Below are 24752 nucleotides of genomic sequence, written 5' to 3'. Positions count from 1 at the left end.
ACTGTTCCCACATACTTTTGTTGGTAACGTGTACATCCATAAGTTGATAATGAAGCGGTACTGTACTGGCAAATAATGACATTACATATTTGGTTGAATGTTAGGGAAAAGTGTGCTGTTCAACATGATGTACCCTGTTTATTATTTAATGTGTTTTTGAAAACAATTGGACCTTATGAGTGACTTCCAGGAGGTCAGGCAAACCTGCAGTAGGACAGACAAACGAGGTTATATATTTGGACAGACAGTAGCTCATGGCAACAAGTACAACATGTGTTAAAAGAATAGCGACATCGCGAGGCCATTGGGGTTAATCGCATCTGATTGAGTAGGAACGATTTTCGAAACACTTCGATTCCGTACGGGACTATTTTGTTGATGCACGCTCTGCTGCAGCTGCAGAAATGGAAAAAGAAATGGATGATCTCTGACTTCACTTCGTTTATTCGCAATTAATTGAGTGAAAATAGCAGCCAGAAGGTCGTGGATGTATCCCGAAAACACGTGAACTGTTATTTAACGTTAGGTTGACCGAAATGAGCGAGTGGAGTCCGATAGCGAAGGTGTACGACCCGCTGAAAGCGGGCAGTATCGACGGGACCGATGTGGAGCCCCATGACCGGGCCGTTTGGAGGGCTATGGTGGCCCGATACAAGCCAAACAAAGGCGTGGTCGGGGACCCGCTCCTCACCCTGTTCGTCGCCCGCCTGCATCAAGTGGTGGGTACTGGGGTACAGTAGGGGTGTCTGGGTAACGTTAGAGTATGCCCACTGTAAAAATACGTAAAAGTACAATTACTCGCATGAAAAAAAGATTTGTGTAAACGTGAAAAGGTAGAAAATACTTTCCATTTTGATATTTTTTATCAGCACTTGCTGATAAAGTAGAAGTAGAGCAGGTAGGTAAGCTAATAAGTAAGGATACAAGATAAATCCTTATAGTATCCTTTATTATAAAAGGGATGTGATCAGTGTCATAAATCACTGATGAATTTTTGTCCCACTGATGTTAAGTGATGTGGCATGAGTTGAGACATTTTAAAAAAATCCAGAAAATCACATTATATGAAAGATAGAAATTGATTTCTATTTGATTGTGTGAAATAAGTAGTTGATCCCCTAGCAAAACACGACTTAGTACTTTGTGGAGAAACCCTTGTTGGCAAGCACAGAGGTCAGACGTTTCTTGTAGTTGGTCACCAGGTTTGCGCACATTTCAGGAGGGATTTTGGTCGACTCTTCTTTGCAAGACACCTTTCGAAAATGGAAGAAACAAAATCAATCGCCCACGGTCTGGGGCTCCATGCAAGGTCTCGCCTCGTGGGGTATCAATGATCATGAGAAAGGTGAGGGATCAGCCCAGAACAACACAGGAGGAACTTGTTAATGATCTCAAGGCAGCTGGGACCACAGTCACCAACAAAACCATTGGTAACACACTACGTTGTAATGGATTAACATCCTGCAGCGCATTAAGGTCATGGAGTGGTCTAGCCAGTCTCCGGACCTTAATCCCATAGAAAATCTGTGGAGGGAGCTGAAGCTTCGAGAAGCCAAGCGACAGCCTCGAAACCTCAAGGATTTGGAGACGATCTGCAAAGAGGAGTGGACCAAAATCCCTCCTGAGATGTGCGCAAACCTGGTGACCAACTACAAGAAACGTCTGACCTCTGTGCTTGCCAACAAGGGTTTCTCCACCAAGTACTAAGTCATGTTTTGCTAGGGGATCAAATACTTATTTCACACAATCAAATGCAAATCAATTTCTACCTTTTATATAATGTGATTTTCAGGTGTTTTGATATTCTGTCTCTCACTGTTAAAATAAACCCACCATTAAAATGATAGACCGTTCATTTCTTTGTCCATGGGCAAACTTATAAAATTGACAAGGGATCAAATAATCATTTCATGCACTGTATGTCCTTAGTTGGAAAAGTCCCTGTAAAATAGCTAACTTTCAACAACTTTTATTAGAATGGGGCTGTTCTGTTCAATCATAATTTGTCTCCTTACAATTGTGGAACAATGCTTACATTTCTTATAGAAACAAAACACTGTTCTACATAATTGGTTTGTAAACAAGATAAATACTGTGAAGTTGTGAACCAACTTTTGAATGCAAAAGACGGCGAGTTATAGGAGTATGAGGTTTTCTTGGAGTGATGTGGTGTTCACATTGCTCGCTGGGAGTTTGACATGGTAATCAGGTCAATACCGAATAGTCTTGTGTCTTTAGCACATAACATTATGTAGTGACGCTCCATCTTTAAATGAATGTCCCCTTACTATTAATGGGATCTCTATATTTGATAGAAAATGCACTAATGCTTTTATTAGAAATCATCTTGAGAATACCACTAGTACCCCTTATGCAAATACCGGTGGTTATATTTAAATAGAGAGCAGTGGAACACTCTTTTTCTGTTACCTCATGAGTATATAATTCCAAATAGAATAAAAAATTCTATTTAAGATGGTTCACAGGTACTATCCTACTAAAGCTACTATCTGCAAGTTCTTCCCAACTGTAAGCAACAGATGCTCGTTTTGTGGTTGTGAGGGGGTCTATTGAACATGTGTTTATATATTGGTTCCATGCCACTTCCTTTTGGTTTAATTTTTTACATAAGTACTTCTCAGATTAAAAAAAAAGATATATATATACAGTACCGTAAATTTCAGACTATAAGCCGCGGTTTTTTCCCTGTTTTTTGGCCCTGCGGCTTATATAACGGTGCGGCTTATCTATGGATTTTTTCGGGGGAAAAAAAAAAAAAAAAAACGGAATTCTCTCTTTTTTAGCACTCTTTCTAACTATAAATCCACTTCTGTTTTAATTTCCTCTCTTGCCCTCTTTTCACCACACCGCGGACACTGTGTGCACTGTAAAAAAAAACACAGGTGGTGTTGTGTTATGTTGTTTTGTTGAAATGTTAATAAATGGGAGCTTCCTCAAACAGCCATCTCTTTCCCGACAATCCCCTCTGTGCATGAACCCTTACATATGGTAATTAAACATTAAAACACAATTAAAAAAAAAAAAAAAAACATTAAAACACCTGCGGCTTATAGTCCGGTGCGGCTTATATATGTAACAAACAGGCAATTTTGCTGCTGCAGCTTATACTCCGGTGCGGCTTATAGTGCGGAAATTACGGTACTAACAAAGATTGACATATATTCCTCTTTTGTAACAATCCCAATCTCTGCAGATTAATCCTACACAATTAACCTGATTAATGTCTTTTCCCGCATTGATAATTATTTCTTAAGAAGTTTATCAAGTCAGTCGGGTGAAGTCCAGCGACAGGAAGTAACCCACAGCTCGCAGGACATCAGCACCCCTGATGTTGAGGCAGGTCCTAGCACCGAGGAAAGCAGAGAGGCCAGCCAGCCAAAAAGGGAGAAGATTAGCGGTCAGAAGCCTAGAGTTAAGTGGCCAGGTGCAGCGGAAAGTAGGAAGTGGGAAGATATCAATAGTGATTTGGTTAGGATGTTAGAGAAGCTTAAAGGAACTGCTGAGAGTAAGTTGGAGAAAATGGGAGATTGTATTTATGATTATGGTAAGGAAAGGTTTGGCGTCTTTGAGAAAAGGAAGAAACTAGAGGGTGAGGTAGTTAAATCTAGGCGCCAACAAGAGATAGATAGACTTATCCAGGAGAGAAGACAGCTTAAGAGGCAGTGGAGAAAAGCTACAGAGGTTGAGAAGGAAGGCATTGATTGCTTGCAGTCAGATGTGAGGGATCGGTTGGCAGTTTTAAGAAGAGCAGAGAGCATTAGGAAAAATAGGAAAAAGAAAGAGAGAGCTAGAATAGCATTCTATAAGGATCCATTTAGATTTGTGAAGTCATTGTTTAGTAAGGAAAAGAATGGTAGCCTTATGGTACCTAAGCAGAAGCTTGAGGAATATTTGGAGGAGGTTCACAAAGATAGGGAAAGGTTTAGAGAGATGACAGTCCCAGCTGATATTCCACCTATTGGTGAAATAGAGAGCCAGTGTGATGATAGCCCACCAAGGTGGAAAGAAGTTCAAGAAGTAGTGAGACGTGCAAGGGCCTCTTCAGCCCCGGGTCCTAATGGAGTCCCCTACCGGCTGTATAAGAGTGCTCCAGATGTGTTGCAGTTTCTATGGAAGCTGATGAAGGTAGTCTGGAAGAAGCAGGTTATTCCTAAGGCGTGGCGTAGAGCAGGGGGAATCTTCATTCCTAAAGAAAGGGACTCGTTAGAGATAAGTCAGTTTAGACCTATCAGTCTACTTAATGTTGAAGGGAAGGTTTTCTTTAGTGTTGTGGCACAGAGGCTGTCTAGTTATCTAGAAAAGAATAGGCTAATAGATACTTTGGTGCAAAAGGCTGGAATTCCCGGCTTCTCCGGGTGCTTAGAGCACACCAGCATGATCTGGCACCAAATCCAGTCAGCTAGGCGTGAGAAGAGAGACCTGCATGTAGTATTCTTGGACCTGGCTAATGCTTTCGGGTCAGTGCCGCATAGTCTGTTATGGGAGGCCTTTGATTTCTTTAGAGTGCCAGGTAGTATAAAGAGCTTAGTTAAAGCCTACTTCTTAGATATTCAACTCTGCTTTACCACAGCAGAGTACACTACAGCTTGGCAGCAGCTGGAGATAGGCATTATGGCAGGGTGTACAATTTCCCCATTAGCTTTTACCATGGCAATGGAGATCATTATTAGGGCTTCAAAATGGGTAGTGGGTGGAGAAAGGCTGCAGGGAGGGCTGCGGCTCCCTCCAATTAGGGCATACATGGATGACATGACGACTATGACGTCAACCGCTCCATGTACTAGCAGATTGTTGGATAAGTTAAATAGTAATCTGCAGTGGGCTAGAATGAAAGTGAAGCCAAGTAAGTCCAGGAGTATTTCAATCATTAAAGGGAGGGTAGTAGGTAAGAAGTTTGTTATAAATGATGAGGTGGTGCCTACAGTGTTAGAGAAACCAGTCAAGAGTTTGGGAAGATGGTATGATGCAAGTCTCAGTGATAAGGGACAGTTTGAGGAGGTGAGGCAGGAAATGATTCAAGGTATTTCAAGTATAGACAAGTCAGGGCTCCCAGGAAAGTTAAAGTTGTGGTGTTTGCAGTTTGGATTGTTGCCTCGGTTGATGTGGCCACTGACAGTGTATGAGGTTCCCCTTTCAAAGGTAGAAAAGCTAGAAAGGATGATTAACTCATTCATTAGAAAATGGCTCGGAGTCCCACGCTGCCTAAGCAGTGTAGCCTTATATGGGAAAGGCATATTGGAATTGCCATTATCTAGCCTGACAGAGGAGTTCAAGTGTGCTAAGGTTAGACTGGAAATGACTCTGACTCAGTCAAAGGATCCAGTGGTTAGGAGTGTAGCGCCCACAGTTAAAACAGGGAGGAAGTGGAACCCAAAGGAGGCAGTACAGCAAGCACAGTCAGCTCTTAGACATAGGGATATCATAGGTCAGGTGCAGCATGGGCGTGGAGGCTTAGGGTTGTGCATAGGGAAACCTGTGTGGAACAAGGCATCAGTAATAGAAAAGAGGAAGATGGTAGTTGAAGAAGTACATAGGCAAGAGGAGGCAGTAAGATGTACTAAGGCAGTGTCGCAGGCAAAGCAAGGACAGTGGGTGAACTGGGAGAGTGTAGAGAAGAGAAAGTTGAAGTGGAGAGAGTTGTGGAGCATGGAGGCCAGCAGAATTAGATTTATTCTAGGGGCTACTTATGATGTGCTGCCATCTCCCCAGAACTTAAATCAGTGGTTGGGCGAGGATGGTGCCTGCCCGTTGTGTTCTAGTGTATGTACATTGAGGCATATACTGTCAGGGTGTAAGGTCAGTCTCTCCCAGGGGCGATACACCTGGCGTCACAACCAGGTGTTGAAATGTTTGGCAGCTGCAGTTGAGGAAAAGCGGCTAGAAGTAAATTCTCTAGTTGCTAGCAAAGAGACTAGACAGATCAAATTTGTACGTGAGGGAGAAAAGATTAGACCAATTAAGGTCAGGCACAAGTTAGGGCAGCTAAGTGTAGGTGGAGCCTGGGAAATGAGGGTTGACTTGAATGAACAGCTAGTCATCCCAGCATATATAGTTAGCACCCGGCTACGTCCGGACTTGTTACTGTGGTCTGAGGTAGAGAAGAGAGTTTATTTTATCGAACTCACAGTCCCGTGGGAAGATCGAGTTGAGGAGGCTTATGAGCGCAAGAAAGCTAGGTATGCTGAAATGGCAGCAGAGGCAGAGCAGCGAGGTTGGAGGGCTCGAGTGCGGCCTGTAGAGGTGGGCTGCCGTGGTTTTGTGGCAAAGTCCGTTATTGCCTTACTAACTGAGTTGGGCATTCGGGGACGGAGCCTGAAACTTGCGGTTAGCAACATGTCTCAGGCAGCAGAACGAGCAAGTGAATGGCTGTGGATAAGGAGGAAACATGCTAGCTGGGGAGCTCGCTAAGGTCAGATTGATTGTTTGTTGTTGGTCATGATTAACGGTCCGCATCAACAGGGCTGAATCATTGACGGTGGTGGTGTAGTTAGGGATTGTTTGTTGTTGGTCATGATTAACGGTCCGCATCAACAGGGCTGAATCATTGACAGTGGTGGTGTAGTTAGGGATTGTTTGTTGTTGGTCATGATTAACGGTCCGCATCAACAGGGCTGAATCATTGACAGTGGTGGTGTAGTCAGGAATGTCATACCGAACCGACCTGGATAGCTAGGCTTAGATAGTGAGGTAATATGCAGTTGTGCGGTGGTAGCATGGAGGGGGGTGTTTCCAGGACGCTGGATTACACCGTTAAGCCTTCTTGAGGTGTCGTGGGCCTAACTTAACGAAACGTCGGTGAAGGAAGGTGCCCACTTGAAAACCCCAATGACATGCTTCATACTGCTGTTGGCTAGGGTAGGTAACTGGTGATTTGTGTCTTGTTTATTAGTTTGTTAGCCTGTTAGCTTGTTTTATTCTGGATTGGGCTTCTAAATGTGTTTTTCCTCGGATTTTGGCACAAGGGATAGTAACATCTTGTCCTGTGTATTAATTAATATTTATATCTTTAAAATTACTGATCTTAAAACATATTTGACCACAATTGAAAATTTAAAAATTATAAATTGACAAAAGGTATTCGACTATTTACACATTTAAAATGTATCCCAATTAATTAGCAGACCCTGAAAGTGTTTTTGTTGCCGTTTGTTTTGTGTCGATTATTACTCTTTTTATGCTCTATTGTTATTTGGTGTACAATTATTTATTATTTGTTATGTTGTCATATGATGTGAAAGCTTGTATTTTTGTATGAACAATAAAAAAAAGACTACTGAGACAGCAGCACTAATGAGCACTACAACAACAGCAAAAGCTATCCTAGACAATTGAGATGAACAATCTCCCACTCTCTCCATCTCATTCTCTTCCTCTCTACACCTCTTCCTCAACGACCCTTCTCAATTTCCCTGTGCGCCCCAGTGTGGACAAATGTAGTGAAGTAAAAAAGTCGATTACTGGCCCAAAAACTTGTTTAAAAAAAGGAACATATTTGAAAAAACTACTACTTTTTTTTTGCTTATGTGCATTATTACTTGTAATAATATTACTATCCACCCCTGCTTTAACCCACAGACAACCGAGGATAAACTGCACCAGGTGTTTTCCAAATACGGAGACATCCAGCGGCTGCGACTGGTGAGGGATATCGTCACTGGCTTCTCCAAAGGATATGCCTTCATCGAGTACAAAGAGGAGCGTTCCGTTCTCCGGGCCCGCAGGGACGCCAATAAGTTAGTGGTGGACCAGCACGAGCTGTTTGTGGATTTCGAGCAGGAGAGGACACTCAAGGGCTGGGTGCCACGGCGGCTAGGCGGCGGACAAGGAGGGAAGAAAGAGTCCGGACAGCTGCGCTTCGGTGGGAGAGACCGACCGTTCCGCAAGCCCATCAACCTCGCACTCTCCTCGGTGCCCGACTGGACAGGCACCGGCGGGAGAGAGTGGGACAGATCGGGGACGAGAGAGAGGGAGCGAGCGACGTCGCCTCCCAGACACCACAACAGAGACGCAGAGTGGGACAGAGCGGGGACGAGAGAGAGGGAGCGAGCGACGTCGCCTCCCAGACACCACAACAGAGACACAGAGTGGGGGAGCAGAGGGAGGAGGGAAGACCGCGGCAGAGAGCGGGATTTCTACAGAGACAAGGACAGGAGCGGAGAGAGGGAGGACAGAAGACACGCGGACAGGCACCGGGACAGGAGGTGAAGCCTGTTTTCCTAGTTTGAGATGAGGAAAGTCCAAACTGTTTTCGGGGGGGGGGGGGGGGGTGTAGCAATGCTATAATGCTAGCAATGCTTCTCCCCCCTCTTCCATAAGATGTGATAAGACCTGTGCTGTGCATGTCAATCCTTTTGTCTAACACAGCAGGTGACAACAGCACATGGCACGAAAGCAGAGGCTGCAACCAAATAGAAAGGGGATTTGTTTTTTCTTCCAGTTTTGAAGTCTTCCTACAATGTTAATCTGAGGAATATTACAATCTTGTCGGGTGTGAATCTCGTTTGCTTTCCCCAGATGGGCAGTCTAACCAACTAGACAGACTCCATAAGTCATTAAAATGTACTGTTGTAGATAGTTTGTACAAAGCTGCTGACCATGGGTCTGTTGAAACACGGGTCATTGAAGTTTGTACATTTGAGGGGGTCAAGGCCTTGAAAGTATTGGTCATTGAAAGTGCTTGAAATTATATATTTTGTGCAAGAACAGAAATCAAATTTCTTTTGATATTTCTTTTACTTGTAAACATGTAACATGTAACAGCACTAGGACTGTCCTCGAATACTTTTTTTTTTAAATCGAATATTCTATTGAGGTTTTCCATGGATATTCAAATATCTGCTGTGATGTCATGACTTTTTTCTTTTTTATAATCCAAAAAAAATGTAATAAAGTGATTCATCTGAATACATATGAGTATTTTTGTTAATTTTTTTAAATAATTTTGAATATGCTGACTATTTACTAATTGCACTACTAGACAGTGACTTATGTGTTGCATTACTGCCACCTACTGGATTGTTCTATTAAAAGCTACACAGTAATCCTTAGTCAATGGATTAATTCCTTATCCATGAATGAATCTGCCTGTGGGACATGAGTGATGATTAGTTGGGGTTACTTTCATTCTAGCAATATATACAAATATACATATTTACTGTATATATATATATGCAAGGGTTAATGCACGACGAGGTGTCCATTATCACTTTTTAAGGGACGACGCGAGAAGCGTGAACCAAGTGATAATGGACACCTCGAAGTGCATTACCCCGCTTATACCATGGTCACTTGCCAACAAAACAAGTTCATTCATTTATATTTTCATGTGTTTTGCAATCAAAATTTAGTTTTTATAACCTTGGAGATGATTTAAGAACCGCAGAGAAAATAGTCCCCTCGCTCAGACCGCAACATGGGACATGATGCTCACACGTGTTCAGAGGGAAGTTTTGTTACAGTCGGGATTCTGCCTCCATTTCGGCTCGCCCCCGCTCAGCTTGCAGAGGCACGCGCGTCACTTAATGGCTCAGAGCCGGCTTCTGTCAGGGGAGGGAAATCTCTGAGCACACAGGGATGATTTAAATACTTACTAAACTTACTAAAGTGCCATATTAACCCTTAACGGGGGTATAGAGCTCAAACTGCTCTCTTGATAACACTGTTGAAACTATGCCGCATTGATATGAATGGTGAACAGTAGGGCTGTGGCGATTCACTTATCTCCCGATTCGATACTATCACGATTCTTGGGTGCCGATTCGATTTATATTGCGATTCTACGATTATTGCGATTCGATATTACGATTTATTGCGATTTTTGTTTCTTTTTTTCTTTTATTTTTTCAGTTTGTTTGCTTTTTTACACTAGATTAGAACATGGGAAAAGTTGAATCATACACTAGAGACTGTATATTATATATCATGAGTAGGGCTGGGCGATATAGTTAAAAACAGGGGCGGACTGGGATCATAATTCAGGCCGGGCATTAGATACCAAGCAGGCCAGGCCGATATGGGCCAACGCGCGTGAAATTTGGGCCGTTTGAAGCCAGATTTGGGCCGTTTGAAGTCCAATTTTACAATGAGATGCACCCACTTTAACCCTGAAGTGTAATTATTACTTCAGACTAACTAATAAAGTAATAAAACCACTAGTAAACCAGTAGGCGGCGCCTGGCCTGCTGTTCAGTGAGTGGCCTGACTGCAAGCACCCAATTTTTTTTTTTTTTTAATTTGCGATTATCGATTCTGGAATAAAAGATCGATCCAAAAAATCGTGACATTAAAAATCGCGATACTTAGGTGAATCGATTTTTTCCCCCACCCCTAGTGAACAGACCTTTTGGCTGAACGACTTTACCAACTGTACATTATCACTTTTTAATGGACACTCTGCAGCCAATCAGAATCAAGTATACACCCAGACCATGGTATAATTAAGCAATATAGCATGAGAGCCAGTGTGTTGTGGCAAATATATCCCGCTGCTCAGCTGTTATCCCACTCGGCCTGCGGCCTCGTGGGATAACTGCTGAGCAGCGGGATATATGCCACAACACACGCTGCTCGAGTGCTATATTGCTTTTATAAAACGGTTTCCAAGTATGATAATATAATAATAATAATAATACTATAAGTCCGACTGGCATGTCATTCTGATAGTCAGTTGAAACACTACTGTAAGGCGGGACCGCAAGAACGTGCGGGTGATTTGATTGGATCGTTCTGGAGACTGAAGTTGACATTGGCCAATCCTGGCGCTTGCTGAGAAGCTGAGAGCTTTCTGGAAAGCCCGACACGCAGCTCGAGCGCAGCGCTGCATTCTCAGCGCTTGCTGAGAAGCTGAGAGCTTTCTGCAAAGCCCGACACCAACTAACGTTACGGGGTTAAATGCGGGGTTAACAGCCTTTTTTTTGCAAAGAAGACATTAGCCCGCGTCTATTCTTGTACAAAACATAATTTTCTGCGAAGTATTAGTAAAGTTATAAGCGAAGATCGATTCACAAGGATCTGACAGCTGTCTCCGCCATTTGTTTTTTCTACATTGTCATTTGAGGTAACCAAAGCCTTTTAGTAAGAGAGTTGCCATGGCAACTCAATAACCCATGGCCATGGGTTATTGGAGTGGGTTACTGGATTTATACAATGGCTGTGAACCAATCAGATTGCTTGATTTGAGAGAGCCGTTTTATAAATATACATATATATATATATTAATAATAATCAGCATTATGAACGAATATTCAAATATCTGAATATTCGAGGACAGCTCTAAACCATTGAGATATAATATGAATATCCAGCTGCCTGTCTCTTCTGTATCCTTACAACAATAGTCAAAGCACTTCCCAGAGATATCCATATAAATACTCTCGTGCTTTCACCCCAAATAAAACCTCCAGTGTTTGCGACAGGCTAACCCATTAGCTATTAGCTGGTATTGTGTAGGCCTAATTTTATACCCGGGAGTTGTAACGTTATAAAAATTTCCTGGCATACTCAGGCAGTTGGATAACCTGGTAAGTTCTGAAAATATGTGTCTGTTATTCCAGCTGTCGTTATCGGTTGTTAGATTGTTGGTAATGTTATGACGACATGAAAGAATTACCGTAAGCTAAAAGCCGGCTAACACAAGCCGCTCATGCTAGCTCGCATCCGTTAAAACCGTTGATGTAGTGGCTATTCAAATAACCGATAACGTAGCTGGAGTAACTAACAAAACATTTTCTGAACTTACTACTTCAGAACCAACGTTACTTCCTCGCGCACCTTTCTCAAAACAATGTCCTTTTTATTGCGGTCCATCGATATACAGTCTGGTAGACAGATCAAGCAGTGTCTTCCTTCTGTTTTACCAAGCAGTGTCTTCTCTATGTAAACTAGATCTATAAGGTGAATGGTCTATAAGGTCAATGACGGCTTGAGATTGGCTGCCACAGCTGTCAATCATCCCTTTTTATATGTCAAATAACTACCGTAATTAAAAACAAACTGATCAGAAAAACGACCACTTGCATAGGCATTATTAGCATAACAATCTAAAATGATACAAACCACCTTTGGGAAGAAAGTATCTGACGTGTAGTGTGATTGTTTAGTTTGTCCATTTCCCCATCCACTAACATGGGGAGGCGGGCCTTCTGACCCATTGCACACGCAGCGGCTTCACTGAACGGGACCAGAACGCAGAAGCGACGTCCATCTTTTCCTATGTCGATGCTCTAAAAACAGTACAGCTGAGAATTGTTCACACATTCAAGCCTCACCCTCTTTTTAATTGTCTGAGCTTCTGATGAAAAAGTGTAATGGACTCGTATTTCTTGAAACTGCTACAACTTTAAACTATAAAGCATAGTCAACTGGCTAACTGCAGCTTCGTGGACAGGCACATCACCAACAATCCTCTCCTCTGGAGTTTTCCATTTTGTCCCGAGTTCCTCCTACAATTTTGTGCTCTGCTGAAAATGACATTCTGTAAAAGTTGTTTATTTCACAGCAAATAAACAAATACCGTATGAAAGAAAAAGTAGTGTTTTTGCATGCAAGGAAAAAGTAAAATAAGTTTTTGCATAAACAAAAATGTTGTTACAAAGTATGCTGTTAGCAAAGACGACGGGATTCAAGCAAGACGGCCCAACTTCAACTCACTTCCTGTCATTTTGTCACGTGAGTTTTGCCCATGATTTTCCACGGACACGCCTACTTAGGAGACTTTCGGCAGGTCTGAGTCAATGGTTGACCACGCGCATTTAGGAGACTTGCTGCTACCATTTGTTAGAATTGGCGGAGCATGCGGTGACCCATCTATAGTAACATAATATCTAGTATGATGTAAGTCCGTTTTCTTGTAGAAAAATATGAATGCTCCGCTTTGTGTTTAGGGATGCACCATTTGCAAAATTCTGGGCCGATAGCTACAGATGTTTAAAATAATTTGGCTGATAGCTGATACCAATATTTTTTACGCCTTTTTTGACAGGGAAACAAAAAAATCTTAATTATAAACAAATAACTGGCCTGGCTCAAACCTTCATCACACTATCTTTGAATGAGCACAAATTCAATCATACTCTAATTTAATTATGAAACAAACAACAAATTATGCCACGGCATTCGGGTGAACGGCCTCTTTTTTTGCCGATGGCTGATTGCAGTCAACAAGGCCAATATCGGCCGATACCGATATAGGGCTGATATATCGGTGCATCCCTAATTCTGTTCCTGGCTTTGATGTGAAGATGGCACTTGTAAGGCAACAGGTGGGCTGGGGGTGTTGTGGGAATGTTTGGACCTCTTGCCCCTGTGAACCGCTTCCCCTCCGTTCTCCCCTTCCTCACGCTCCAGCCTGCCTCTTTTCACAAAATGCTCTATCCTAGACTCCAGGCTCTCGCAGCACGGCCGCTCCAGCAAGGGCCGATAGGTCCTTTGTCTGCTGCCCTCTATCAGCCAGCAATGGTTGGAGGACATCCCACCTGTGGATGGAGAGGGGTGGGGGGGGGGGGGAATGAATACAAATTAAACCCTAAAGCAGTTGTTCACAACCTGTAGGCCGTGGCCCTCTGGTGGTCTGCGGAGGTCAGCACATCACCCCCTATCCTCATCCACCTCCACTGGCTCCCGGGCCAAGTTCCGCATCTCCTACAAACTCCTCCTCCTCACTTACAAATCCCTTCATGCACTCGCCCCCCCCAATAACTGTCCGACATCCTCCACCAACACACTCCATCCCAGAACCTGCGGTCCTCAGACATGGGTCTGCTGTCCATCCCCCCGTACCAGACTAAAAACGTTCGGGGACAGAGCCTTCAGTGTGGCAGCCCCCACCCTCTGGAACTCTCTCCCTCCCGAAATCCGTAACGCCCCGACCCTGGACACTTTCAAAACAACCCTCAAGACCCACCTCTTCACCATGGCCTTTTCCATTAGTTAGTTTTAGTTTAGTTAGTTAGCCATCCCTTTGTTTTGCCCCTCTCTCCCTAATCTGTTTCCCCCCTGCCCCCTCTCCTGTAAAGCGACCTTGGGTTTTTTGAAAGGCGCTATATAAATTCAAGTTATTATTATTATTATCGCAAGTGGGCCGCCAAATCATTTGGGATTTTTTTTTACATTACAAGTTAATAAAAAAGCCTTGCTGATGGACAGCTCCTTGAAAACGGTAACACTGAAAATGCTGCAACATCTTTCAGATGCGGTGTTAGTGACTGTGGAAAATAAAAGGTGCTCTGAGAACACATTATTTGGCCTCTATATTTTTTATGGGGTCGGAGGTGGGCCGCAGAAAAGTTTAGAGATTTTCAAGTTTTCCTGAGTTGGAAAAGGTTGGGAACCGCTGCAAAACGGCCGAGCGAGCTGGAAAGAGAAGAGGTCTCCAAGCCAGGAGCGGCCTGCTAGCCTGAGTGAGTACACCCTCTCTTCTCTGACAAATCCAGCCTGTGTAACGTTCCATATTTCAGCGTGTGAGTGTTGATCCAGTCCAACAATAATCAAATCGGATTGGGTCAAAACGTCACAATACTGACATTCAAAATGTGAAGATGTTCCAAGTCTTATCGAATGGTATTGAACGACTCTCACCAATGGCCTCCAAACCCTGGATCATCCCATGGAGGACGTGGGTCTTGACTGCGCTCTGGGTCCATTGCTGCTGCAGTGCACCCAGGGCATGGTTCAGCTCTTCAGGCTCCTGCTGCCAGCCCAGCCCTTCAAAGTGGCAGTCGTGCAGCACCAGGGGGTAGTCTACTGCCATGCTGGAGAGACGAAGGAAAACGAAGTAGAATTCATGATGCGATTGTTTAACGCGGTTATCTTCATCGTTTCACAAGCTTCAGACAGCATCAATTGGAGCATTAGTGGTTCCTTAGGTGGTTAAATTCCTCACAAATGAGCTCACCTGTATTGGGGTTTCCTGGGGTTACTCTCGACATCCAGTAGCTGTCTGATTAGCTCCGGGGTTTCCAACTTCTGGCCTATCAGGAGAAGCACTGCCATCATGCAGCGAACCTGCAACGAAAGTAACAACAGATACCGTATTTCATTAGCTGATATTAAAGTCGAGCTGAACCCAAAAATGATTTTTCTTTTCTTTTAGTTCAAATACCTGGGTATGCAGTGCACCTATTTAATAATGTATGCCAAACAAATCACAAAAATCTAATTTCTTTAGTTTTTCACATCAAAAGTTCATTTTTCAAGATTTCATTTTTAACAGTAATGTACAGTTTGCTGACGTCACCTAGTACTATCAAATTTCTACCCCATATCAACCAATCATATCACGACATGGCAGCTGTCAATCAAATCTTCATTGAAGGATAATTTTCTCTTCCAAATGAAGTAGAAAATGGCGCCTAGTGCCTGTCATCTGGCAGAATTCCTATCTCATAAACTAACTAACATGAACAAAAAACAAATACTATAATCTCTAAGAATGCAAAGAAATGTAACTGGCTCGTTAAAACGCGCATTCCAGGAATATTATTTACATTTATAACGACAATGGCGCGCGCCTCCGAGCCTGACAGCCTCCCTGGCTGTCAGCCTCCCTGGCTGTCAGGGGTCATCTCTCGGAGATTCCACGCGGGCAGGCAGCACCTATGCATCGGATTGTCCGCTCGCTCCGCACGAAGCAGCCTGGCACTCCGCGGATCCCACTCGCGTAGCACGACAACACTCTGAATCCCACCCGATTTGGGGGTGGAACACGCCAGGATTGGCCAATGCCAAAGCCAGTCCTCAGAATTGTCAAATCAAATAATCGACACCATATATGGTCCGCCTCTCAATTTGTTTTCAGTCTGAAACGGACTCAGATGGACGTGACGAACGGGTTCACCTCGACTTTAAGGTACTGCAAATGCCCTGAATCAAAGCTGTCATAATGGAAAGAGCCCACAGAAATGTTTCATGCTCACACTGAACTCAGAGAATGTTTTTAAATAAATAAATTTCGACTTTTTAAAGACACTATTTTAAAACCAATGATTGAACGCAATGGTTTGAAATTTGAATGTGAACTTTTATCTCCGATTTCAAAATTCAGTTTTCTCAAACGTGGAATCGGCCATTTTTGAACTAAAACCCTTTGAGTTAGTGTCTGTCCACACCTGATGGTAAAGGAAAGCTAGTCCTTTGATCTCAAATATGAAGAGGTCATATGGGTCAGTGCTGGAGATGTGTTGAGGCTGGACCGGCTTGACTGAGGCCGACAAGATGGTCCTCTGGAACTGCAGCACTCCATTGCCCACGTCCATTTTACACAGGTTGCGGAAGTCATGGGTGCCCTCGTAGCTGTTGAGATGTCAAGAGGATCACAAGTGAGAACTGCATGAGATAACATAACCAGAGAACACATGCCTTCCTTTTGTATTACCCCTCTAAACTCTACTTCTAACCTGCCTAAGCCACTGACTTCAATCAGCACTTGATGAACACAGGCTTACTAGTGTGAAGGCAAACTACTGCAGATCTTAGAAGGGACCAGGTAGTCTAGATGTTCAGTCTTAATTTGTGAACAGGTTTCTCCTACAGCTACTGCAGAAGGAAAATACCCAAAACTCCCTTGATGACACCTTCGTGGAAAGTGCCCACTGCCCAAGATGATCTCACAGGCATGCAGTGTTTGGAATAACGCCGTTTAAAAGAACGGCGTTAGGTAACGCCGTTATTTTTTCAGTAACGGGGTAATCTAACTAATTACTGTTTCCGTCGTTACAACGCCGTTATCGTTACTGAACGCTAAATGTGGTGCGTTACTATGAAATGATTGAGTAAACTACCCGTAGCCTACACTAGTGTTGTCAAGTGAGGAGACCGGGTGGGTTATAACGAGATAAACGATTATGATTGGCTAAGGCAGAGTCATGTGTTTCATGGTAGCCAATCGGAGCCAGTGTTACACACGAGCCAGGAGTCAGGACACGGGCGACACACACACACACACACACAGACACACCAAACAGATTCGAGGAAGCAGCAGAAATGGCGAGTCCGGAGTAGAGAGCTGCGCGGGGCTGAAATTTCGGCCCGAGCCCTCCCCGGCCCGTGACATGCAGACCCGTGCCCGATCCAGCCCGTTGCGAGGCCCGAAGCCAATATTACGATATAATGACACATCTCTCTCCCTCTCTGTTCCGCGTGCTGCGTTGCCGCGTGGCCGTCCTGCGCAGCCTCTCTCTGTCTGTCTCTCTGACTCTCTCTAGCCGTTTTCCCACATGCGTACCGGAAAATTACCTGTAAGTCAATATCGGACATTTCCCTTCACACCTCTCCTCTGGCATGTGGGAATCTATCAGCGAAATTGCCTGTATGGGGGGGGGAGGGGGGGGCGGCACTGCAGAGCGGGTGGGGAGTGACGTGTCGGCAAAACTCCGAATGGTGAAATAAGTTTGCTTGTTTATACGTTCACCTGCGTAGCGTTGAAGCACTTTTTACAGACTGGCTTCATTTGATGTGTCCGGGCTTGCCTTGGCTGTCGGCAACGTTGCTTAGTCCCTGTCGGACTGTGACTGAAGGAGGAGGACGGACTGTGGCCAGAGAGCGAGCAGAGAGGAGAGGGGAAAATCAGCACAGCACACACATGAAGCTGACATAGGCTACTGCTCTTATTATCACAAGATCATTTCGCCAGTTTGCTTTAATGTGCGCTAATGATTAGATTATGCCCGCTGGAACATTAAGCAACGTGTGTACACCTCGCCCATGAGAGTGTCGCGCAGAATATGAAGATAGACTAAACCGGGGACAGATCATGACTGATGATTATGTACCTCTGCGCTGCTGCGTGAGACTAGAGCCGTCTGGAAGCGAGAGAGACCAGGAGGGAATTTATTTTGGGAAGATGCTCTGAACAATTTTGACGACGTGGAATGGAAGCGTCATTTTCGCATGTCCCGGTATTACGTGCTGAGTCTGGTCCGACCCGCACGCAAGATCACCCGGTGGCGAAAACCACTGGAAGCGCGTTTGCGACTGGCAATAGTCCTTTGGTGGTACGCAACACCAGGGGAATATCGAACAATCAGCTGTGTATTTGGTGTTGGACTGTCTACTGTGTGCATTGCAACCTGGTCCACGAAGTCACAGCCCACTGATAGCGGAAAATGCCTTCGGAAATCAGCAAGCTGACATACTGCTCTTATTAGGCTATCACAAGATCATTTCGCCAGTTTGCTTTAATGTGCGCGAATGATTAGATTATGCCCGCTGGAACATTAAGCAACGTGTGTAGGCTACTCCTCGCCCATGATTGAAGGACCGCTGTCGCGGAAAATGACCTGAACTGTTTCCACTTGCGTCCCCTTAAGACCATACCGCTCTTGTGACTGGCACGAAACTGGTGAAATGTCGGGGACGACGGGGTCGCGCTTATACCGGCACGGCGCCTTTCTCACATGCAGGCATTAGACCACGTACCGGTCATTTTGCGGTACAAAGCGCATGTGGGAAAAGGGCTTCACTCTCTCTCTGTGTTCGGGAGCTGTCCGCTCGCTGTACATGGACGGACAGGGTCTGTGTGTGGCTATGGGAGTGTCTGTGCACTCCTCCTCTTTGTCTGACTGTGCTCCGCTGTGTAAAATCAAGCGAGTACGCTAATACAACATTATTTAATTGAATTATTGAAACGGCCCGACCCCAGACCTATTAATTAAAAATAAATAAAAAACAAGCCCGGCCTCGGCCCGTTTTGGTCGGCCCGAGGGGCCCGTGAGGGTACCCTCAGGTTTGCAGCAATCCATGAAAATTTGGCATTTTCAAGGTGGAGATAACGCAAATAGTTACTTTCCCTGGTAACTAGTTACTTTTATTATAGAGTAATTCAGTTACTAACTCAGTTACTTTTTGGAACAAGTAGTGAGTAACTATAACTAATTACTTTTTTAAAGTAACGTTCCCAACACTGCAGGCATGTGAATACATTTTCCAGTGAATACCTGAACTACATTAACATTTTTGTCATTTGGATGTAAAAGCTCCAACAAACATTCTATGGAGTAATGCACCCAAAAATAAAATTCATCTCTTAACAGTCCCAAGACCAAATTCTCCGGTTTCAAGATTTGGGAGCGAGTCCATGTCCTCAAAGGCAGGTTAAACTGCCTAAGACAGAGGTTCTCAAATGTTTTTCAGCCAAGGACCCCACAAGATAGAAAATATACCGGGGACCCCCTCATTCTGATTTGTGATTTTGGGCTAAGCTTAATTGTTTCCACGGTAACGTGCTTGACTTTTAAATTGATAGGCTTGTTAGATTAGAATGTAATCCATGAACCATTTTTAGATTTAAAGCATAAAATATTTTCATTGAACTATGAAGCTTTTGCAACAAAAAAAATAGTTTTTATTTTTATTTTCCTGAAAACTTTTCGCGGACCCCCTGCCAAAGTGCCACGGACCCCTGGGGGTCCCTGGACCCCCATTTGAGAACCACTGGCCTAAGACACACATATTTGCTTTAGTTATACAGATTATTATTAGTTTAAAAAAATCATAAAAATAGACTGAGGAACGAACCCATGAGTGTTTATTGGTTTGTGTCTCCACCCACCTTTTTGCAGCATCTGCCATCAACAGCACATCCAAGGCCCCACGGGGGAAGTAGTACCGGTACGTCCGGGAACGACAATCAAAGCGTGCACTGAAACCCTCTGCCACTGGTGCCCAGTCCAGGATCCTAATGTCTTGGGGCAGGACTCTGTTAAGCATCTTGCCATATGGCAGCTCAGAGTCAACTGCTTTTGTCTTGGCACTGGCATCACCATTGACTGGGAGCGTGACACCCAATCCTCCACCAAACTGAGTGGAGCGCAAGTCTATGGTTATGACCTGGAGGGGAAACACACAGACACACACAGACACACACACACACAGACACACACACACACACACACACACACACACACACACACACGTATAATTACAAAGATACTTGTCTGTGCAAGAGTAGCGTATTACAGCCTCATCTTTGTTCATATTTGCATATTCATTAGGAAAAACAGATTTTCTTTAAACTACATACTCCTTAATCATTTAAGGGACAGAATTTATATTAATGCCACCCACAAGTTATGTAAAGACAAAGTAAGTTGACACTGACATAAATATTTAATTAATTAACTTAATGGCCTAATTAGCATAATTGTACTAAGATGTCATCTGATTTTTATGCTTCTGATTTGTTGGTAGCCTACTGCGTGTGTTTTTGTGCATGTGCCTCTGCAATGCCATGCTCACTGACTCTGCTGTGTGTGTGTGTGTGTGTGTGTGTGTGTGTGTGTGTGTGTGTGGGGTGTGTCAGGGGTGGACAGGCGACTAGTACAGAGAACTGGTTGACCGCTTTGTGGCATGGTGTGGGCACAACCACCGCCTCCTAAATGTGACCAAGATGAGGGAGATGGTTGTGGATGGTTGTTTCCATCGGGGGAGAGGAGGTGGAGGTGGTAGGAGACAAACACCTGGGCGTTCACCTGGACAAAAGACTGGACTGGAAATGCGACACAGAGGCTGGATACAATAAGGGGCAGAGCAGACTCTACTTTTTGAGGAAGCTCAGATCCTGTGTGCAGCAAGATGCTGCAGATCTTCCAACAGTCTGTTCTGAAAACAAGGTGCTATGGAGACAAATTTAACTTAAGTCACTGTGAACTCACTTGGGAAAAGGCACTGACTCCCTTATCGGTGCGGCCACACCGGTGATAGTTGGAGCTCTGCCGGTCCTGGATCAGCCGTGTCTTCAGCAGAGCCTCAAACAGTCTGGCCTCCACTGTGTTGTCCGTGTTCTCCTGCACCGCAAACCCCTGGTATGCCCAGCCCAGGTACGCAAGGCGCAGAGCCACGTGGCGCAGAGGGTGGGCAGAGAAGTCAAAAGGGCGCTCTTTGCTCGCTTTCTTACCCCGTTTTGTGCTGGTACCACTATCAGGCTTACAGTCTGTCTTTTCATCAGGGCCGCCTGGCTCAGTCATCATCTCATCTCCAGCTGCACTCCTCCTGACTCTCAGCTGCGACCTGAGTCTCTCCACTTCTGCCTCCAGGTCCTTTATCCGCTGGATTAAGTTGTCTGACATGCTTCTTATTGTCTATGGTGAGTACTTTGACAGATACAGTATGCCTGCAAGAATGAAAAAGTACCCTTGTTAGCGTACTACATCCTAGACCTGCCACAGGACGTTACTGAGCAAGATACTTAAGTTTAACTTTGACTCACTATTCACGTTTATACTTTAGGGCTACAACTTGAATTTGACATCCAGTATTTGTTTGTAACAAGTCAAATAATGTTGACAAACTAAGCCTAGCTCTTAGTCTTTCTCTCTCTCTCACACATATACATACACACACACACACACACACACACACACACACACGCGCGCGCACACACGCACACACAGCTTTGTGGCTCGTACAGCTAGATGATAGCAACATACGGCAAGAATGTGAGGTCGCCGTAAGTAACATCGCAAAACAGTGTCTTTACCTTTACTTTGAGGTGCACCTTTCTCCGGATAAATCTTGTACAGTCTATGGGATAAACGGATAAACAGTCAGTGCTTTAACAGCTAGGCCGCTGGCGCACACACGCTTCCTATTCTATCATGCTGTGCGATGCGGGAGCGAGCGGAAGGCGGAAGCTGTTAAGGGACGAAGATTGAGGACGGACCGGAACCATGGGGACCGGAACGGACTCATGACGTCGCGCAAGATGGCCGCAGTAGTACGCAAATATTCTTGAGGCCTACCCTACCTTACAGATTTTTCACCTTTCATTAGTATAGTTTACAGCATTAGCTCATTGCCCAATAGAAGACTCCGTATGCATGATATTATCACGAATAGAATGTAAACTGGAGCCGAGGCTCCTTTATGTGGTGGGTGGCGCCAGAGGAAGAAGAAGCTCCTCTCTCTCTCTCAAGTGAATGGTTTAGTTAGCTGTGAAGCTAACGTTGGGGCTGTGAAGGAAAACGTTCGGGAGGAAAAGTTCCTGCTCCACTGTACTATGGAAATGTCTAATGTCCAGACCTGACAGCGTTGGCGATTAACCGCAGCTGTTTGAAAGAACGATCGTACGAAGAGGAAGCTTCTTTGGGTCCAGACCTTCGGATCTTCCCACTGCACCGAGTTGACTGCTTCTGAAGAAGGAAATGGAGTGTGACAAGTTAACAATTCAGTCTGACATCAGGCTATAATCTTCTCGTTAAAAAAAAGATGGAGCGACAACAAAAGCTGCTGCTGGACACTGTTTCAAATCCTGTAGTGTTACACAGAGCAGCTGTACCTCCAGACTTCCAGCAGTTGTTGGTCATTAAAGAAGAGGTTGCCCTTGAGCAGCAATTGTGGAGCTCCAGTCTGGACCAGGAGGACCCAGAGCCCCCACACATTAAAGAGGAACAGGAGGAACTCCGGATCAGTCAGGAAGGTGAGCAACTTCAGGACGACCCAGAGCCCCCACACATTAAAGAGGAACAGGAGGAACTCTGGATCAGTCGGGAGGACCCAGAGCCCCCACACATTAAAGAGGAACAGGAGGAACTTTGCATCAGTCAGGAAGGTGAGCAACTTCAGGAGGACCCAGAGCCCCCACACATTAAAGAGGAACAGCAGGAACTCCGGATCATTAAATTGGAACAGCAGGAACTCTGGATCAATCAGGAGGACCCAGAGCCCCCACACATTAAAGAGGAACACGAGGAACTCCGGGTCAGTCAGGAGGGAGAGCAGCTTCAAGGGCTGGAGGAGGCTGATATCACCAAGTTCCCATTCACCACTGTCCCTGTTAAGAGTGAATATGAGGAAGAGAAGCCTCACTCCTCAGAGCTTCATCAAAGCCAACCTGAGGAGAACAGAAAGGCAGAGCCTCTAGCAAGCAGCTCAACCGAACAGATTAAAACAGAAGCTGATGGAGAGGATTCTGGAGCATCAGAACCAGGCAGTGCTGTAAAGACTTCAGAACCAGGCAGTGCTGGCAAGACTTCAGACTCTTCTGAGACTGAAGACAGTGATAATTGGACAGAAACTAGTGAACCTCAGCCAGGTTTAGACTCACAGAAAAATACTGACATTCTTGGGAAGAAACATTTGTGTTGTTCAGTTTGTGGTCAACGATTTGTTCATAACAGCGACTTGACCAGACACATGAGAGTCCACACAGGAGAGAAGCCATTTCATTGCTCAGTCTGTGGTAAAAGTTTTGGTCATAGAGGAAACTTGACCAAACACATGAGAATCCACACAGGTGAGAAGCCATTTCATTGCTCAGTCTGTGGTAACAGCTTTGGTAGTAAAGAAACATTGAAACAACACATGAGAGTCCACACAGGAGAGAAGAACTTTAATTGCTCAGTCTGTGGTAAAAGTTTTGGTCATAGAGGAAACTTGACCAAACACATGAGAATTCATACAGGAGAGAAGCCATTTAATTGCTCAGTCTGTGGTAACAGTTTTGGTAGTAAAGAAACATTGAAACAACACATGAGAGTTCATACAGGAGAAAAGCAATTTAATTGCTCAGTCTGTGGTAACAGTTTTAGTCGTAAAACAACCTTGGCAATACACATGAGAGTCCACACAGGAGAGCAGCCATTTAATTGCTCAGTCTGTGGTAACAGTTTTGGTAGTGAAGAAACATTGAAACAACACATGAGAGTCCATACAGGAGAGAACCAATTTAATTGCTCAGTCTGTGGTAACAGTTTTGGCCGTAAAACAACCTTGACAATACACATGAGAGTCCACACAGGAGAGAAGCCATTTAATTGCTCAATCTGTGGTAACAGTTTTGGTCAAAAAGGAACCATGAAAGAACACATGATAGTTCACACAGGAGAGAAATCATTTGAATGCTCAGTCTGTGGTAAACGTTTTCGTTATAACCGAAACCTGAAGAAACACATGATAGTGCACACAGGAGATAAACAATTTAAATGCTCAGTCTGTGGTAAATGTTTTGGTCAAAAAGGAACCATGAACGAACACATGATAGTTCACACAGGAGAAAAATCATTTGAATGTTCAGTCTGTGGTAAACATTTTCGTTATAACCGAAACCTGAAGAAACACATGATAGTGCACACAGGAGATAAACCATTTACATGCTCAGTCTGTGGTAAATGTTTTTGGAATAAACAAACCCTGAAGAGACACATTATACTCCACACAGCAGAGGTCATTTAATATTGGGCTGGTCATTGTCTTTCAGTGGAAACATATTGATACCATTGACTGAGTGATTGTTGTAACAATTCTGTTCTAAATTAATGACAAAATGCAAATACAGTGGAATCTGCAGTGCTTATAGTGATCATGATTATAGTATCAACCGCTTATATTGATCAAAAAGCTCGGTCCCTAATCATTCCTCCTATACAGATGCTGTTTAAATAGTTCGCTTATAGTGACCAATACTCCGCTTACAGTGATCATTGTGGGCCTTGTCACACCTGAGAACAATGAAAAAAATGTTTACACAGTACTACAGTAATTTTATTATTAATTTTTACTTACAATCTGCCAAAAATGAGCCAACAAGATACAGCAGCGATATATATATATATATATATATGGCCTGCATTTATATAGCGCTTTTATCCAAAGCGCTTTACAATCAGTAGATAGTCTACATTCACCCATTCATACACCGATGGTGGCAGCGCTGCCACCATCGGGAGCAAGGAGGGTTAAGTGTCTTGCCCAAGGACACAACGACAGCAGCTGGGAGGGAGCGGGGATCGAACCGCCAACCC

The 24752-nt window shown here is 44.2% G+C and overlaps 2 protein-coding genes across 2 annotated transcripts; one reads left to right on the top strand and one right to left on the bottom strand.

Moving 5' to 3' along the window:
* The first annotated feature begins 405 nt into the window (after positions 1–405).
* On the top strand, positions 406–8842 carry snrnp35 (small nuclear ribonucleoprotein 35 (U11/U12)). The gene is made up of 2 exons (XM_083642845.1): positions 406–719; positions 7597–8842. The coding sequence occupies exons 1-2, from the start codon at positions 537–539 to the stop codon at positions 8224–8226; spliced, it is 813 nt and encodes a 270-aa protein (XP_083498971.1). The 5' UTR covers positions 406–536; the 3' UTR covers positions 8227–8842.
* Positions 8843–12547: 3705 nt separating this feature from the next.
* Positions 12548–21618, bottom strand: pus3 (pseudouridylate synthase 3). The gene is made up of 7 exons (XM_083642779.1): positions 21491–21618; positions 20667–21124; positions 19565–19842; positions 16125–16308; positions 14912–15021; positions 14596–14768; positions 12548–13493 (listed from the first exon to the last, which is right to left on the bottom strand). Exons 2-7 carry the CDS (start codon positions 21078–21080, stop codon positions 13231–13233), a joined length of 1422 nt encoding a protein of 473 aa, XP_083498905.1. The 5' UTR covers positions 21081–21124; positions 21491–21618; the 3' UTR covers positions 12548–13230.
* Positions 21619–24752: the final 3134 nt, after the last annotated feature.

The sequence above is a fragment of the Poromitra crassiceps genome (assembly GCF_964638095.1).
Source record: "Poromitra crassiceps genome assembly, chromosome: 1".
Taxonomy (NCBI): domain Eukaryota; kingdom Metazoa; phylum Chordata; class Actinopteri; order Beryciformes; family Melamphaidae; genus Poromitra; species Poromitra crassiceps.
This window is presented reverse-complemented; position numbering and strand designations above follow the sequence as displayed.

What these genes read in the sequence shown, in the direction of transcription:
- pus3 (XM_083642779.1), bottom strand. Translation starts at nt 21,080, where the DNA reads ATGTCAGACAACTTAATCCAGCGGATAAAGGACCTGGAGGCAGAAGTG. An exon ending in GAGTCAGTGCCTTTTCCCAA is followed by an intron (nt 19,843 to 20,666) that starts GTGAGTTCACAG and finishes TTTCCCCTCCAG; the next exon opens with GTCATAACCATAGACTTGCG. An exon ending in CCCAGGAAACCCCAATACAG is followed by an intron (nt 14,769 to 14,911) that starts GTGAGCTCATTT and finishes TCGTCTCTCCAG; the next exon opens with CATGGCAGTAGACTACCCCC.
- snrnp35 (XM_083642845.1), top strand. Translation starts at nt 537, where the DNA reads ATGAGCGAGTGGAGTCCGATAGCGAAGGTGTACGACCCGCTGAAAGCG. An exon ending in TCGCCCGCCTGCATCAAGTG is followed by an intron (nt 720 to 7,596) that starts GTGGGTACTGGG and finishes TTTAACCCACAG; the next exon opens with ACAACCGAGGATAAACTGCA.